We start from the raw sequence: 18547 nt of genomic DNA on the forward strand, positions 1-18547 counted from the left end.
GGCCTCTCTGGGGCTCTGCCCCCACCTCTCTTCAATGGGGATGTCAGTGTCGAAACCACACATTTGTCATTGAGATCAACTGATGAGGTGACAGGCTTTACAAGTGCCTTTGTGTGGAAAGAGGTGGCAGATTGGTTTGAACCAAGGAAGCCACTACAGAAGCTGCTTAGGAAAGATGAGAAGCTTATTTACCCAAAGAGGGTAGAACTAAAATGCCTTGGAAGTAGTGGTTATATTTTATAATCTTACAGTAACGTTATTCCAGCCAGCAGAGGAAGCCTTTGAGGCAGGCTGATTTTGCTAATGGCGCACAGGAAGAAATGAAAAGCAGAGATGTGACCTACATCCCAGGTCACAGGCCTGAGGTTTTCACCAGTGGCTTAGTCCCTTGTTTTTCATAGTGTCAGCCGTGGAGCAGCATCTTCTGGAAGTTTATTAGAAATGCTGATTCTCAGCCCTTCTCCAGACCAGATCAGTCAGAATGTGCATTTCCACAAGATCCCCAGCGTCCCCTAAGATCCATTTGCACAGGAAAGTTTGAGAAGCACTGGCCATCTTATTACCCATCGTCTCTGTGCAGGTTTAAGACAGTGGCTCCTAAACTTTAGTGAGCATCAGAATCACCTAGAGAGACTGTTTGTCCCCCACTTCATCCCAGGTCTGACCCAATGGGTGTGGGGCAATCCCAGGCATCTGTATGTTTCACAAGCTCCCCAGGTGATCAGATAAGGTGGTCTACAGTCAGCAGACATGACCTGGGCAACTAGTTAACACGCAGCTGCCTCTTGGATTGACACCATTGGTTCTCCACCTTGGCTACACAATTGAAATCACCCAGAGAGTTTAAAAAAAAGCACACTCATGCCTGAGTTTGACCTCTAGAATCTGATTTAATGGTCTGAGGTGCAGCCTTGGCTTAGGGAGTTATGTAATTTTACCAGGTGATTGCAAAGTGCAACTAAGACTGAGAACCACTGATTTAGAGTGACCTCATTTAAAACCTGGTTTTCCTACTACCAGCCACATGACATCGGGCAAGTGAACCACTCTGAGCAGCTTTCTCACCTTTAGCATGGGGAGAATGGCCACCTATGAAGACTAAATATTATGAGATATACTAGACACCTGGCACACAACAGGTACTCAATAAACATTCAGTGCCTCCTATTCTCTTCCCCTGCTATGATTAGAAGCGAAAAATCAATAGATATTCCGGTCTTTACCTCAAATCCCAGTTTCTCTCTAAAAAAAGAAGCATAGAAATCTCTGTTTCCTTCATCAACATTCAGGAGAAGACTAAGGCACGATGGCCCGAAACCATGCCAGAGTTTGTGCTCAGGGAGCAGAACTGGCTTCATGGGCCTGCACCCTGGCTCTGTGCTCAGAAGGGCGCCACGCTTGGGGTATAATGCTCTGCTGTAGCTGTCTCGAAATTGTAATACTTTTTGAGCATTTTGCACTGGGTCCCACAAATTAGAGAACCAGTCCTGTGAGGGGGGAAGCTGGCTTGGAGACTGGCTCGTGGATGTCAGCAAATCCCTCTCTGGCTTATGGCAGCAGAATTAGTACAAAAGAAAAGAATACAGGGGCCTGCGCCAGAGTGACTCGGTGAGTCTCTCTCTCAACTAAACGTACTGGGGTATCAAGGAAGGGAGAAAGAGAGGGTGTTACCAACTCTCTGCGAAAGAGCCAAGGACAGACCAACTGGAAGTTCCTCCTCCCTTCCTCTGGACACTGCGGGCCTGGAGCAGTGGGAAGACACACCCCCGGTCTCTGAGGAGCAGCTGGAGAAGGATGCAATTCCTCCTCCTGCAGCAGACCCCTTGACCACCCTGTTCAGCTCATCCCCCGGATGAACGCACAGCACGAAGGGCAGGGGAGTGAGAAGGCACTGGGGCCAAGGACCTGTGGCCGTTGGCTTGTTTGTTACTGTTTTAAGTGTGTGGTGTTTCTCCCTAGTCCAAGATCCTGTTTCCTGATCAACAGTTGTTTTAGTCTCTCTGCTTTGCTGCCTGCAATTTCAAGGGCCACTCTTTGGACATCTCAAAGCCTCTGCAGAGTTCATGGGAGAATGGACGGCATAAACACAGGGCTCGGGCACTGTAGCCACATGTAAGTTTCTCATTAGCCAAAGCCCATGATCACTCTTCCTCTGGGCAAGTGAGAGCCCTCAGGACCCACAGGAGAAGATGCAGCAGAGACGGAAAGAATGTGCCATAAGAAGACGGGATTCCATTGGAGCAGTGTCTGCAGCTTGAGTTTGCAGCAGCAAAAACCATGTTGGGCAAAGAACACTGTGAGAGAGTCCAGGTGGGCGGCGCCTCCACTCCTGGTGTGCCATCCTGGTGCCGTGATGCCACAGGCTGTCTGGATCAGGGAGGAATTATGTCACCAGGACTACTGACGAATAATAAAACACTGAAGTTTGCAAATTTTTTAAGAGTAAAAGTTAGTATGGATTTGATTTTATTCCTAGTTTTAAAAATCCCTTTTGCCAACTCCTATTCTGATATATTTGCCTTAGGTGTGAAACCACTGCGAGGACCAGCACTCATCCAAAAGCCTGGTTACACCCACAGGAGTGTATAAGCCATATGACTGTCATGTGTCACACGTGTAGCAGGGGACAAAAGGTTGAGAACTTCTAAACTGAGGTATCAAAGGGCTGTTAACCCTATGGGAACCAGCTGCAGCAACATGGATTAGTAAGAACTGTGTTCTGCTGCCAAAATCAAATGAATCGGAGAGGCGATTGCTTTGGCTACCGAGCCAAGCATATTGGCCATCCTTGGTTCTGCTGAACAGGATGCAGGAACCTGCCAAGAACAGCCAGCTAGCAGGTAACCACAGAGGAAAAACATTTTGTATCAGACTCTATTTCCAGGGATTTCCTTCAAATAAAAGAGTCAGAGCTGGAGAACAGCTGGTTCCCTGGAGCCCTAAGAGAGAGGAACGGAGCAGTACAGCCTTAATACGACCAACGGTGACAGTGCAGAGACATTTAGGACCACTCATGCACACCTGCAAAGCTCTCACAAAGACAGGGCAGCAAAGGCATGCCAGAAAAACACACACTGCCCTCCAGCCTTCTTCTCAAAGCTCTGGGGCACCACCTTCCAGAACTCAGTCACCCAGCGGGGCAGGGCTTCATCTGCCGCCAGAAACTCTCAGTGAAGTCCAAGGCAGAAGAAGGGAAGCAGAAGGCTCCTGGATTCAATTAATTTATGTCCTGCCTGTGGACTGGCCACACACTTAACCTATTTAATTTAGACTCAAACAAATACTAGGAATGTTCTTTGGGGTTGCAGGATCTGTCAAGGAGTCTGAAAAGAGGGAGGGAGCCTGTGAACATGTGTTAGGAGAATACGAGGACCTGAGGATAACAATACAGGAAACAAATCCAAAAATCATGCTCAAAAATATGTTCAAAGAGTCACCTTCCACCAAGAGTCCCAAGTTCAGAGTCATCGCAGGGGCCAGAGGTACCTTCCTCCCATGCATACTTCAATTCAGAGGATGAAAAAGACAAAGAAGTTTAGAAAGAAAAACAAGCAAGAAGAAAGAATGGATCTATTGCAGGAAGTTGGTAAACTCAAGTCCTTCACCCAATTTCAGTTCTGCCTTGTGCTGCTTTTGGCTTCTGATCCCCTGTTAAATAGAGGTCAAATAAGTGTATTTATTGGAGCAAAAGAAGCTGTCTCATCAATGGCAGCAGCAGTGTCCTCATCCAGGGTCCAGGTCCCCTTCAGTAGTCTCAGAAGTCTCTATCTACACCATTCTCGTTGCATCAATTGCCCTGCTCTGTGCTCATAGCTATAGACACATGGACCCTTTATCCTAGCTGAGGAAGAAATGCCAGTTAGAGCATAAAACCTTAAGACTCTGAGATCCCTCCCAGCCCTACTTCCATCTAGCTGGAAGAAACCCTTCTCAGTCCAATGTTCCAAGGTTAGGAGAGGGCAGAAATGACGCCTTCCCAAGTCTCATCGTTCCGTTTAACCAAGCAGTTGAACCAGAGTGATAACAAGACCACCCAACGTGGGCAGCAGCTCCTAAGACCTTTTGGCAGGAGCGAGTCCCTCCAAATCAAGACTCTGGCACAATTCTACAATCCACTCAGAGAAGAGCTACCATCTGTTTATGGAAAAAACGTTAATAACCCCTATTCGTAATCAAATAGGCAACCACTTTAAGTACCTATTAACTGACACTAACTCACGATGGAACAGCCCTAGAGTGCCCATCCACAGGCCTATGAGAGGCACCAGCACACACCCAACCACTAGGATGTAAGCAAGCAGTAACTGATGAGGCAGTTAAGGTACTACTGGAAGCCCAAGCAGCAGCTCTTGACTCCCTTCCTTCCCAACCTTCCAGCTTCCGCTGCCTTGCCATGTGGTCTCCAACGTGTCCAGAAAGAAATGAAGGAAGCAAGACTCCTCCATCAGTTCCCATCTTTCCCCCAGGCCAGGTGCGTCCCAGCTTGAGAAAAGTGGATTAATAAGAGGCATTTTTGAAAGCCCCATTCAAGTGGGACAGCATTCAAAGATAATTAGACCCAGTGTTGGAAGAACTGAGCTGAGTTACTCACAATCCAGCTTCATTTCCCAGACCCTCCCAGGCTCTCTGTGGGGAAGCAGGGCCAGCACTGCTCCAGCTAGCCGTGTGCTTTGGCATGTCATTACATTTCTCTGGGTCTCAGTTTCCATATCTGTACAATGGGGACATTAGCCTAATAAGTCTTAAGGTCTGCTTCAGCTCTGTTTCCTCTGTTGGAGTAAGAGGAAGTCAAGAAGTATGAAATAACCCCCACAGTATCTCTGATCTAAAATCATTTAAAGACATTTACAAGGTAGTTGCAAGGTAACAGGCCAAACAATGCATGTTCTTTTTACAGGCTGCAAAAAAACCATTTATTTGCTTCTTTCTCCATTAAACCACGATACACATCTTATTTGAAAACTATAGGGCACGTTTTATTGTGTAAAGACACACTAGTATCTTTTACCTGGTTATTGTACTAGTAACCAAGTGAAATAAAGAAGGCAGGTCCACTGTGGAGGTTCATGGTGGGCAGCTGAGACCAAGGAGTTAGGTCACTTGCATTGCGATGAAAAGTGGATAGGACTGCAGGCAGGGAGTTCTAGACCCAACTAGGCCCAACCAGACTATGAAACCAGAGCAAGTCACCTTTTCTGAGCCTCTGTTTCTTCACCTGTAAATACAGATGCTGGAGAGCCCAGCTAGATCACTGTCGTGGTCTCCTGATGTCTAATTTAAAAATAATTCGTGAGGATGAGCTTGGTATAAATTCTGAACCATATCACTTCCAGGCCCAGGATGCACTGGCACAATATAATTAGTTGTTAAAATACTGAAATATTTGTACATATCTCTGCACCTCCCAGTATATGGCCCCTGCCCTGAGTCTCCTGAGCATCCACCTCCCAACCACCCCGTGATCCAGCACTCAGAGAGTCAACACCTGGCACAGCGGGGAGCCTCTAGGCAGGGGGCTGGCACCCCTTCTGACTGGGCAGTGCTGCACCACACCAAATACTTGAAGGATCCCCCCTGCAGCTCTAAGGCATTGGGTTTCCTTAACAGCCCAAAGAAACTGCCATTGTCTGCTCAGCACCATTTTAAAACCTTTGTGATTCTAAGAAAAGACGAGCTCATTTCCTAATGTGACCCCACTCCAAGCCAAAATTTTGATCAAGATGGCAGTTGATAGGAGTAAAGAGGTATCTGAGACAATGCATTTTCAGTTCACTTCTATGAGATCCAGTTAATATACTCGTCTCCCGTAAAATAGGTGTCCAGTAGAATGTCTACACATACCAACATGGAGAAATCACTAACACATGACAAGTAAATAAAACAAGATGCAGAAGGAGACTAGGAGTATAAACATGTATATAAATTAAAACACACGTAGAGTAATGCATTTTATAAATGTAAGCACATATGTATAAATAGGCGTATGTATATGTGTATGTATTTCTTCACATTCTGCATGTATCTGTGACCACTCTTGGGAGTACTGCTAGCTTTAATCATGCTAGTTAAAACTGCTGTGGCACAAGTTCTCTTGTCCAAATAAAAATGTATTAATAAGATCTATATACACAGATATATATACTTTTGATTGTTTTCTAGATGTCTGTGAATAAATGCAATTTGTGACTTGTAAAAAATAAAACAAAACAAATATATATGTATTGCTTATTCTGAGTGGTGGGAATAAGGAAGTAAAGTTCACATTCATAATTCCTCCTCATCCACACACTGTGTTCCAGGCCCTCAGATGTGGACAGTGGGAATTATTTATGAATTGCCCCCATCACTCTCACTCTACTTCCACTGCCCAGACACCTTGGATTTCCAAATTAGCCCTAACTAGCCCATTATTGATTTACTAGGTGTGCTTTTTTTAATGATTAAAAATAAAGTCATTCATTTCTAAGTTCAAAAGCATTTGTCAAACACTGCGCGAAGTTTCAGGCATACAGAGCTGAGTGATCTGTGATTTCCGCCTAGTGGCTCCTGGTCTAGCAGGACAGACAGATGATGTGTGAGCAAAATAATGATAATATACTGGGATTAGTGTAGAATAAAGGCATTTTTACTAAATATTGTGTGGGACGAAAGAAGGCATGATCGAGTCTTGGGAGGGTAGCCCTTCATGCAAGGACAACAAAAGGAGACTGGAAAGGCTTATACACAAAAAGAAGGAGAAAACTCCAACCATGGGGCCCCTTTTATGTGCCAGTTACACACACAGATCTCAACACTCACAGCGACCCAATGAGGCAGGTGGTATCATTCCCATTTTGAAGTTGAGGAAACAGAGGCCCCGAGAAGTTAAATAACTGTGCTGAAAACAAAGAGCAATTAAGTGGTACCCCAGATTCTAACCTAGATTTGAAAATTCAAAGCTGAGGATGGGGTGGGTATGAAGAGATGAAGGTTCGCCTGAGTCAGAGTTGGGGATTTCTGGTACCCAGGCTTTCACTCCTTTTCCTGGACTGGGATGCTCATTAGCAGTAAAAGATCAAGGGTGTATGCAGCCTGGGGCATTTGCTTCTTCATCCCAAAATGAGACCTAGACACAATCGGGCATAACAAAGATCTGAGAGAGGCAGACTTAACTCTAAACATGTCAGCCTTGGAGACACCATCTCATCTTGCCTCTAACTTCTTTAGGTAGCCTGACTTTAGAACAGGGGCTATTTCATTTCCACCTCTGGTGACATGGTCTCCTGGCCCAAGAAGGGCCAAGGAAGGCAGCTCAGGCAGGGAAAGGGGAGCAGGGGCTAGGAGAGGCTCCGAGGACAGCTGAGGGGAAGGCACTGCCCTGGGTGCTGCCTAATTCATCCGACATGTGGACACACTGTTCCAGAAACCGGATGACAATTAATAGGAAAAATCTGCTCTCACAGTGCTGCCAAGCATGTCGCAGGGTCTCAGCTGGTGGCACGCCTCCTCAGGGGGAGAGCAATAATGCCCCGTTCTTCCTTTTGGTCGAGGTCCTGATATTTTCTCAGGTGGAAGGAGGAAGAGCTAGGAAGATTCCTCTCATGGTAGGAAAACTTTGCACAAGCATTAGAGCCAGTCCTCACAGCCAGGAGCCCAAAGATTATGCTAAGATTAATGGCTCGGGGCTTGCTCAGTGGTCATTCATCTTCTAAACCTGTGAAGCCCTGTTTGGCACAGGGGAGTATTGGCAGATTAAACATCTCTAATCAAGGTGCCTAACAGTGGTCTGATCATGTTTAAGTCATCTGGCTTCGGGCCAAACTTTTATCCCTTCTTTATAATTTGCCTGCACACGTATTTCTCTTTGTCAAAATATTTCATACGATTCAAGAAAATCTGGCCTGCCTTGCTGTAACTTGTTCAGTTTAATCAAAAGCAGAAAGAAAGCACAGAGGCAGAAGGCTTCTGGGAAGCCAGCAGTCTGCCCCATGTCTTCTGCCCTCCTGTTCTTCTATGGATATCTCTTGCTATATATCAGTGTTCTAAACTTTTAGGAGAGTCACAGAATCTTTTGAGAATATAATAAAATCTATGAACTAGTTCCATTCTAAGCTCCCCCCACCATCAGGTACAAACACTCAAACATCTGCATATAAGTTCAGGGGACCACTATCCCTCTGAATCTCATGTACACACTTTCCTTCAGTCCCTGAGCCCTAAGGTCAGGACCCCCTCATCACAGATACCAGCTCATGTGTAGAAGCCAAAGAAATTCATCTTTCTGGATCCCATAATCTCACTGGAAGATCCCAACCTGAATCCTAGCTCAGCAACCTGATGGCTTGTTGAACCTTTCATCATCCCTCCCTACCCATCTCCTATCTAATTTCAGCCATAAATGGAAACCCCAGCTGGGAGTATATCTTGAAATTCAAGTTTCTGTTTGGGAAGTAGTACCCAGTTCCCTTGAGCCATTTGGTCAGATCCATCCCTGGGACCAGGCAAATGGATTCTAATTCACCCTTTGGTGCCACTACCCCCACCCAAGCCCTGGTGGAAAGCCATATCCTACACCCCTGGCCATCATGGGGTTGAGTGCTCTGTGTCGTGGAAGCTGGCCAGCAGACTTGGCAACCTTGGTGCTCTCGGCATCCATTCTAGGATTCTGTGTGGAGCTGCGTGCTGACATACCACTGCATGGGCAACTTTCCATTGCCAGAGTCCACCACCCTACATCTAGCTACGCTAATACCTTCTCATCACAACTCCAAAGATGGGTGCAGACAAGACAAAAACCAAGTTACTCAAACAAGGAGTCCCTTTACCCACCAATAATGAAAAGAAACTTAAGTCCTCCTCATTTGTTCTAAAATCCAACTTCCTTCTCAAATTATCCTCATTGCACCAGCCCAGCTAAGCAGTGTTTTCAGCCATCACAGCAAAACCAGATGGTTCACAGTTTGCTCCCCACAGATACCATCACTGCCTTCAATCCATCATTAACCAATAATAAAAGTGTAGACAGGATTCTCCTCCAGGACCACTTAAGTCTGCTACCAGAGGCCCTCTCAAAGAGGAGGAGATTAAAACAGCGTCTTGTGCTCAAAAGCCACCATGTTTCCCCCATGAGACCCTTGCAAATGAAAATCCCACCTTACCCTTCATTCCAAATTTGGACCGTCGACCGTACTTGTTGATCATGATAAAGAGAACCACCAACAGGACACAGGCAAAAGCAGCAAGTCCAACAGCTATGGATACCTATTAGGAGCCAAACATAGAAAGTCAAGAACAGTCACAGATAACCCGAAAGCCAGACAAGGTAATGTGCGCCCAAATGAGAACCGTCCTATTGAGGAGCAACTGTAGCCCTCTCAGAACTCTGCCACTGAGTGAAATCTTTAGAAGTCATTTATGAGACCCTAAGATCATTAAAAAAATAAATTACCCAGCTTGACTAGAGAAAGTTTCGTGATTTAGTATGTTCAGCCCCTCTCATCTGGGGGCCATCCTACAAGATGCAAGAGAAAGCCTAGAGAGGCTTCTGTCTTGTTCTTGTTGTTTTAATTAGCAAGCAAATTCTGCATCTTCACATTGAAATTCTTTACATAATATTCTTATCCAGGAGGTTCTAGGAGATCTTGGCTCTAAAAAGACCCCTTTCCTCCCCTGTCCAGAGAAATCTCAGGCTCTGAGAGTCAGGTGGGGGAAGATGGCTTGAAAAACCCACCCAAGGAGATGCTCTGGGTAACTTGGACTTTTGTAAAAGACTCGCACAGTTAGATGCCCCTTTGAATCAGGCCCAGCCAGGTTCCTAACAGAATGAGGATTTTCCAACTGTTCTCTTCCGCACCCTAAGGCTGGGAGCAGATCCTCAAAGACTTCTTCAAACAATGAATTATTCTCATCAAACAAAGAAGGTTTCAATCGCCTGAAAGGAGGTCATTCATCACAGCTTCTTTCTGCCATCTATACTGGGGTTTCAAGTAAGGCAGTATTTGGGAAAGTTAGTTACTCAAATGAAGTCTGAAAATGACTGCATCAGTAAACACCCTCCTCTTGACCAAAGAGTGACTCACCCCAAAAGTGTCTTCCTCTGGTTTGTGGGTCACAGTGATAGGAGGTGTGGGGCTTTCGTAGACTGAAAACCAAACAGAGAAGGAGGAAGGTGGTTAGCTTACTGGCCATGAGAGGCTCAATCACAGTCCCCAACCGACTCCCAAGACCCCTCGAGAGTTCCTGCTGGAGAACATTCCTTAAAGCCAGACTCTTACTGCCTGACCCTCCTAGGCTTTGCGGGGGTCCCCAGAGACCAGGTCCCTATCCAGCTGTCTGGTTGGCACTGACAGCTCAAGGGTATGCTCCACAACGAATAAAAGACCTTCACTCCCATCCCCCTACCCCATCCCAGAGTAAGTCATGTCACCTGGGCAATGTGGGCTGTGATCTATTAGAGAGAAAAGAGGAGAAAAATGGTTTGGGATCCCAGCCAGGGTCTGGATTCAGCACATTTTGTTGGTAACAGCAGCCGCTACTGACACTCGGCTACTCTCTGCCGTAGGCACCCCTTTGCCTGTCCCCGGCTCTCCCCTGCCTTTCCTCTTTCCCCCTTCCCCCTTCAGTGAGTCCAGGAGGCCCGTGGCCCCATAAACAACTCACTATCCATTCCCCTAACGCGGATTTCAGAACACAATGGCAGCTCACATTAAGCAGCAAGTTCATCTGACCAGAAAACACCACCTTTTCCCAGCGAAACCTGGATGGGAGGCCAAGTGTCAGTTTGTCCTCCACCTAAAATCATCTCCTTAGCGAGAGACGGCCCCAAGTCAGAATTCTCTGGAGGGACATTCTGTGAGATGACCAGCCCTCTAGGACTGAGGACAAATAAAGGAATCACAGGTGAGAGTTACATCCATACCACACAGCAAGGGTGTCCCTAAACAGGGGCATCTGCTATCTGAGGCCACATGGGGCAGAAATGGCAGCGACCACTGCTGGGGGGAGAAAAAGAACAGGAAGAAATACAGATTTCCCTACAGCCCATGAGCAAAACACCAAATCCCTTTGGGATTGTCTAGTTCCAAACTGCCTAGCCCCAAGTTGCTTATAAACTGAGCCTCAATAATCCTATTTGAGGACACACGAGCCTATCAGGAGACCTTGTAAATTACAGCTCTATATGAGGTGAGCCCTGGCCAAATTCTGGGACCCTTGGAGCAGGTGAGAAATACTAACAGGTGTAGACACTCCACATTCTCTCCTCGAGAACAACTGAGATGATCAACGAGGGCCTACCACGGCATATGAAACTCCATATCCTTCCTAACACCACCCCTTTCCATCCAGGTAGGAAGACTCACAACATGGTCAGACTTTACAAAGCTCCCTGGGGGAAAGTGAGGCACAGGGCAGCTGCCCAAGAGGTGTGGGCTTGGAACTTCCCAAGAAGTATTTCTACTCTCCAGTTCCTTTCACAGTTCACTGAGATGCTCTCAGCTGCTGTGGGTCTGGGGATGGTGGTGGAATAGGAAAGAGGGCTATTTGGATCCCATAGTTACCAAAAGTATCAGAATAAATCAATTTTAAAGCAAAAGGTAAAGAAAACTTACTAGAGACAAAGTTATCCGTGCTCTCTGCAAAAAAAGACAAAGATATAATTAACAAATGTAATAAAACCCAGAATAGACGCACTGTATCTTCCTAATAGCTATGACCTTTCCCACTGACCAGGATCCCCCATTACCCCAGCAACTGAAAACTAAAATCCTTGGCATGTCACCCCTCCCCCGCACTATACTACCTCTGTAGGAGGTGATCTTCCAAATGGAGAAAAAATAAGAGACAAAGCTCCTGATTTCAAGGGAGGTAGCCTGGCCCACCTGGGGACTAGAAGCCAAACTCTGAGATGGGGAATTAAATCTAGATACAACGTCTCCCCAGTGGTCCTCCCTCCTCGAGGCCCCCAGAGTACTGGGTGTGTTGGTGGTACATTAGAGCCAAGAAGAAATGCTGCAGGGTGGGCTTCTCTGGATCTTTCTGGAAAATGCCAGCTATGATCTCAAGACAAAATTCCTCATATCCATATGTAGAGTTTATTCTAGTAGGTAATTGAGATGTTTCTTGGGAATCTCTCTAGAACCTACCCATCCCCCAGATGAAAATGTGTCACTTGATCTTTGGCCTCTAGAAATGACTCACCTAATAATGAAAGCTCATCATCATTAGACATTGATTGTGAGCCAGGGGCTGTGCTAAATGCTTTATGTAATAAATCACTCAATCCTTATAACCATCCTAGGAGGTAGATAGCATTATCCCCATTTAACAGCTAAGGAAACAGGCTTATAGAAATTAAGTAACTAATTGAATCTCACTTATCTAAGAAAGGATAGAGCTAGATTCAAATTTAAGTCCAGGCTCTTTTCCATTCTATCAGAGATTCTCAAACTTTAGCATGCAACAGAATCATCTAGAGGGTGATCACTACCCTTCTCCAATGAAAAAAATGAGGGCTCCTTGGAGAAATGTATGATTTCAGGCTGTGGCAAAGAAAATACAAGATGTGCCTGGAACATCTTGTGGTACTAGAAAGTAAGAAAGTGCTCAAAAATTAACAGGGGCATGGAGAAAGGACACAGGAGCCAACGTGAAAAGGTTTCCAACAGCCAAATTTGGGACAATTCAAGCAACAAAATAAATAATGACAGTCATGGACTGTTATGGGCTGAATTAGATCTGCCCAAAATTCATACGTTGAAGTCCTAACCCCAGTACTTCAGAATATGACTTTATTTGGAATAGGGTACTTAAAGAGGTAATTAAGTTAAAAGGAGGTCATTAGAGTGGGCCCTAATCCAATATGACTGGTGTTCTTATAAGAAGAGGAGATTAGGACACACACACCCAGAGGAAAGATCACATGGAGACATAGGAAGAAGATGGCCACCTACAAACTAAGGAGAGAGGGCTCAGAAGGAACCAACCCTGCCCACACCTTGATCTCAGACTTCTAATCTCCAGAATTGTGAGAAAATAAATTTCTGTTGTTTAAGCCAACCAGTCTCTGGTACTTTCTTATGGCAGCCCTAGCAAACTAATACATGGATTATAATCCATAGGACAAAAAGAAAATCCATGAGCCCATACCAATATAAATAAATAATTTAATAAATGAATGGGAAGAAGAGAAAGCTCTTCCTTACAGTAGAATTTCAATTAATAAATGTAGAAGGAATGATGGAAATAGAAAAATCACCATTGACAAATACCACAGTAATAATTGTTTCAGGCAAGAATCATCAATGAATGCTAAAATTAATGTGTGAAAGAATAAGAAACAAGATATTTACAAAGTTTCAAAATATTATACTTATTAATCACAAAGAGAAAAATAATCTCCTTGTAGTGGAGAAACCTGGCAGACACCATCTTGACTAAGTGATCAAGTTAACATCATCAGTGATGAGATGTATGGACATCACGTAGCCCCTGATGAGATGTCCTGAAGGGGCCCAGCATCACTTCTGCGGGGTTCTTGCCAACAATGCATAACTGGAATTTAATCATGAGAAAACATAAGGCAAACCCAAATTGTAGGTCAGTCTACAAAATAACTAGTGAGTATTCTTCAAAAGCGCACAGCCCATGAAAGACAAAGACAGACTGAGGAACTGTCCCAGATTTAAAGAGACCACAGTGATATGGCAACTAAGTGCAATGTGTAATCCTGGACTGGATCCTCGAGAAGGAAAGGACAGCAGTGGGACAACTGATAAGATTTAAATAAAGCCTGTTGATGCGATAATAGTGCTATATCAATGTTAATATCCTGGTTTTGATCATTGTACTGTAGTTACGTAAGATAGTAACATTTGGGGAAGCTGAGTGAAGGGTATAAGGACCTCTTTGTACTGTTTTGTAACTTTTTCATATAAATCTCAAACTATTTCAAAATGAAGTCTTTAAAAAAAAAAAAAAAAAAAAAAACATAGATTATCGGTCCTCACCCCAGAGTTTCTGATGCAGGAGGTCTGGCGTGAGTCAGGAGAATTTACATTTCTAACGAGTTTCCAGCCGATGCTGAGGCTGCTGGTCCCTTTGGGAACCACTGCATTATACTACACCTCTTCCTGCCACAAGCCTACCACACCGAGAAATTCATTCATTCATTCATTCATTCATTCCTTCATTCATTGTGGGTCTTCTGCTTACCAGGCCCTTGGCTAAGCCCCCACAGTCATTGTAACCACAGCTCTATTAGTAGGAACCAGCAAATATTCTTCTCTATCTGTGGCGCAAAGGGTGCTCTCTGTGAAGGAGTCCTTCAGAGAAAGTCCTATTTACAGTAAAAGCACTGCTAATAGGCTGCTTGTTTGTTGTCCATTTTGCATTGTTTTGGGGGAGAGCAACAGAGCGTTCTCCAAATTCCTGAGTGGGCCCTTCATGCCACCACCCTCTTCTAAACTGCAGGTGACCAAATGCCTGATTTGGGGGGAAGATAGAGGAGAGGGGTGCTAGCCTTGGCTTCAGAGCCTGAGAAAAGAGAGGTGCCAGATCAATTTATAGTTCACACTGATTTGCATACTTCTCATAAGGCTCCCATTTATTAGAGAATATCCTTACATCAGCCAAATGTTTTGGCCGAGTCTGTGAACCCTGTAATCTCCCAATCAGCCTATGTGCTTAGCTCCTTTGCTGAAACCTGGAAGCATTTATACATCCAGGAAGCACATGAGCCTTGGAACAGGGAGACCTCCGGGTCCTCACCTGCGGGGGGGACTCAGATGTTTGCACTGGAAGAGGATGGTACCCAGGAATTGTCCTCACCTCTGACCTCCACCAGCAGGCTGGGATGACTGGACCGGTATGCCAAGGCACCCTCTGCACACGAACAAGGACTGGGCAATGAAGGCAACGGTCTCCTCTAGCCCCAGACCACATCTTCTCCAGTCCCCAAACTCCCCTTCCCCAGGAAGGGCCCTATGGGAAAAGCCAGTGGAGTCCAGAGAAGGGAGAAGAGAGAGAGCAACTTGTGTCCAGACAGAGAAAGGAGGACTGAGAAGGGATGATGAGAAGAGGTGCCCTGGCTTTAGATGTGAGGAGGGAGGAAGGAAGCTGCTCCAGACACCTGAGTGCACTGCCGATCCCACCCAGAAGCCTCACTGCACTATCGCCATGTTCCACTGCCGGACGGTAAACATGGGGAGAAACACGGCCACCTCCTTTCCCCAGCACCAGCAGGTTGGGACCACACTCCAGACTCAACAAGTTTCTTAGAGGAAGAAAACCAGCCTTGACAAGGCTGAAAATGCTGGAGCAGTGGTTTCTCCCATTGTTTGCACCCAGGGCCCTGAGGGAATTGTCATAAAAATCATGATGAATGGACTTCTTGGCTAAGAAGTAAGAATTCAAGAGTATGGCAGCTTGCTTATTCCTAAATATTTTGTCAAGTACTCTCAGATATTTGTTGCACATATGCATGCATACACACACACACACACACACACACCCCTTGGCAACATACCTCCTTCTATCACATCATCATCTAAGGATCCCCAACTCCACATTCTCCCCCACACTGTAGCCTTCCAGCTACTTGGCCTCCCCTGCTCCTCCCCTCCTGACACTCGGATCTCTAATTCCTCACAGCTTCCCATGCATGCTCAGATCCCTCCTGACAGCCCCTCTAAAGTCCTGCAACACCAAAGAGGATTCAGCTTCATGCTTCTAGAACAAATCTCCCTAACTAATCCTTCCAGGGACCTCCTACACCAAGGCTGAATGCCATGCTAAATGTTCTAGTGCTTCTCTGGAAATATTTCTCTGGAAATACCAACATTTGTACAGCATGCAAATTTTCTAGAACATTTTCATTTTAATGTCCTACCCTGAGAAAATCCTTACTGATGGAAGCCTCTGCATTGGCAGATTGCTCCATTGAAATATATTCATTCTAATCAAATCTCTCCCATGGGTCTCAGGCCCATGAACAGTCATGAAAAGAGACCCTCACCTTCAGATCTCTGTTTTCCCCCCAAAACACATCCCCTACAGTCACCCTTAAATGTTCTTTCAAAAACATAAAAAACAAATAGTAATTCTGTGCTTACTCCATGCCAAGCACTGTTGTAAATACTTTAGGTGGATTAATCCATTGTATGTGAATTAATCTTTACCACAACCTTTGAAGTAGAAGCAGGGGATTGAGTAATTTGCCTGAGATCACAGAGCTGATGAGCGATTGAGAGAGTCTCTGAACCTGGCACTGTGGCTCCATAACCACTGCCCTAGACGAAACTGCCTGAAGACTTGGAACTTACTAGGTTAACCAGAGCATGATTACTGGTTCCAGAACTCCTGAACTTGTCTTCTCTCTCCATCCCAGGAACCTTAGGATGTACTAGCCAACCGCTGCTGAGCCTTTCCTCTGTCCAGACACAGAACTAAACACTCGGCACACGTCGCTTTGTGGAATCCTCATGGCAACTTAGGCAGGAGCTCTTGTTATCATTCCCATTTCACAGATGGAGAAACAGAGGCACAGAGTAGTGATCATCATTCGTCATGTGCCAACCAGGTACTAAGCCCCATTCTAGGAGCCCAAGCCACCCGTCTGGTAGGGCCACAGATGGGATTTGCACCTCGGGCTGTCTGATTTCAGAACCCTTATTCTTAACCTCTATGTTCTTCTGCCTGGGAGCCGGAGAGGGGTACATATGATAAATATGATGTCCCCCCACCCCCACATCAAGAGAAGAGCAGGAATCCAGACCTCCTTCATATCCAGGGCTCAGCAGGCACGAGGTTTGCTACCTGCTCTCCTAGATAATTTACTCCCCTGAACGTTGAGACGTTTTGTCACTTGACACGACCAGCCCCTCTTTTCCCTGTCACTACATTTTCATCATCTATTGATTCCTTTAGGTTCATAAAACAAGCAAACCTTCACCAGGGTGACCCTGGCCGGTGTACATGGGTTTGAGGAAATGACTTCAGATGAATTGTTTCCCTTCAAGCTCTGCTGTGGCTCCACCCTCCCTCCTGCCTCCTGGGGCCAGAGTCCACCAAATACCAGAGCTGGGGTGGCAAATCAGGGAGCATCTGAGTTGCCTGGGGGCTTGTTAAAACAGAGACCACTGGGCACCCCCCCCCCCCGGGAGTTTCTGACTCAGTGGTCTGGGTGGGGCTCGGGGACTTGAGTCCCTAACACATGCCCAGGCGATGCAGACAGACACTGCTGGTCCAGGGACCACCTTTTGAGAACCACTGGCCTAAAAAGAGTTGACAAGGTGACGAGTGTATCCAGAGATTATGAGAAGGAGCTGCTGTATCTCACAGGGACAGAGGAGGTGTCTGTATGGCTGGGAGGATGCAGAGGAATGCATGCCTCTGAAGGGGAGGGAGGGCAAAGGAAAAGCTGTGCCCACCACACATCCCACCACTCCTGCTGCCCTGTGGCTCTCAGGATACCCTCTGAGGGAAAGAGCCTAGAGTGGGTCACCCTCCCCCCTGAGCATTCTAGGGCTCCCCACTCTCTCCAGGCTCCAGGAACTCCCCTTTGGAAACAGAAGTATTGTTTCAGGGGGCTTCACTCCTCACCCGCCAGGATGTCTAGACTCTCCTCTTTAGAAACAGAAGTCATTCTCTAATCACTGGGTGGGCACAGGCAGGGTGGAGGGCCACTCCTGCCCTTTATGCCAACAAGACCTAGCCTGACTTTGTGGCCTGTCAGAGCAAATATCTCTAACATCTAGAAGCTGCTGCTTCCATGGTGCGGCCAGGACTCTGCTAGCTCCCCAAGAGAGCCAGCGTGGCCCACAGCGGGAAGTGCCCTGAGGCCTTTTGCTGGGCACGTTGGGGATGATGTTGGAAAAGTCAGACCACAGGGGACTGTCAGGGTCTCAAACATCAGCAGGTCTCGATCCTCTCCTGAGTGACGGCTCCATCATCCCCTGGACCTGAGTGGCAGGAATTCAGCTTCACATGCAGCCTCCTTTCTCCAGAGTCTCGCTCCTGGAGCCTCTAGGTCGAGTTTCCCTGCACTGAGATAAATAAGGCCTCCTGGAGGAGCTCCCCCCCGCCCCAGTTATCTGCAGGCTGTGACGTCGCTTCACACGGACAAACGCTGCACAGTGCCAGCTCTCACTGCCCTCCCTTCTGTGTGTGCGTGTCTGCGTGCCATATCAGTCTACACCTCCCCCTTTGTCTCATCAGAGCCCCTGGGGACTGAAGGCCAAGAGGTCATCCAGTCTGTTCCCAGCAGAAATCACCAAGGTCATCAAAGACACATGGCGTCATTGACAGAAACTTGTCAACTGTTGAATCCACCAAGACATTCTGCCACCAGTTTCACTAAACTCTTTTGGTGTTTTCTTCTCCTCCAACTTGAGGAAGATGTTTGAAATATTCTAGCCCAGAGAGAGAAAGACAGAATCACCTCCCAATATCCAGTCAAAGTTTTTTCATCACTTCAAATATTACCCCTGGTCCACTTGACATTGGCACCATCACAGGCTGAAAGCATCAGGCACGCCTCCATCAGCTCACCACGGAACAAGACAGGAAAGGG

At 46.3% G+C, this 18547-nt stretch overlaps 1 protein-coding gene across 4 annotated transcripts in view; it reads right to left on the reverse strand.

Annotated features, from left to right (window-relative positions):
* NTRK3 (neurotrophic receptor tyrosine kinase 3) overlaps positions 1-18547 on the reverse strand; it is a 367961-nt gene that overhangs the window by 230424 nt on the left and 118990 nt on the right. For all 4 annotated transcript variants that reach the window (XM_014788632.2, XM_087428913.1, XM_087428912.1 and 1 more), the window contains exons 9-11: positions 11589-11612; positions 10059-10120; positions 9138-9240 (exon numbers count right to left, since the gene is read on the reverse strand). In XM_014788632.2, the coding sequence (XP_014644118.1) occupies positions 9138-9240; positions 10059-10120; positions 11589-11612 (189 nt within the window). The remainder of the gene's footprint in view (positions 1-9137; positions 9241-10058; positions 10121-11588; positions 11613-18547) is intronic.

Source organism: Ceratotherium simum, chromosome 3, assembly GCF_057802395.1.
Source record: "Ceratotherium simum simum isolate JZ-2026a chromosome 3, ASM5780239v1, whole genome shotgun sequence".
Lineage (NCBI taxonomy): Eukaryota > Metazoa > Chordata > Mammalia > Perissodactyla > Rhinocerotidae > Ceratotherium > Ceratotherium simum.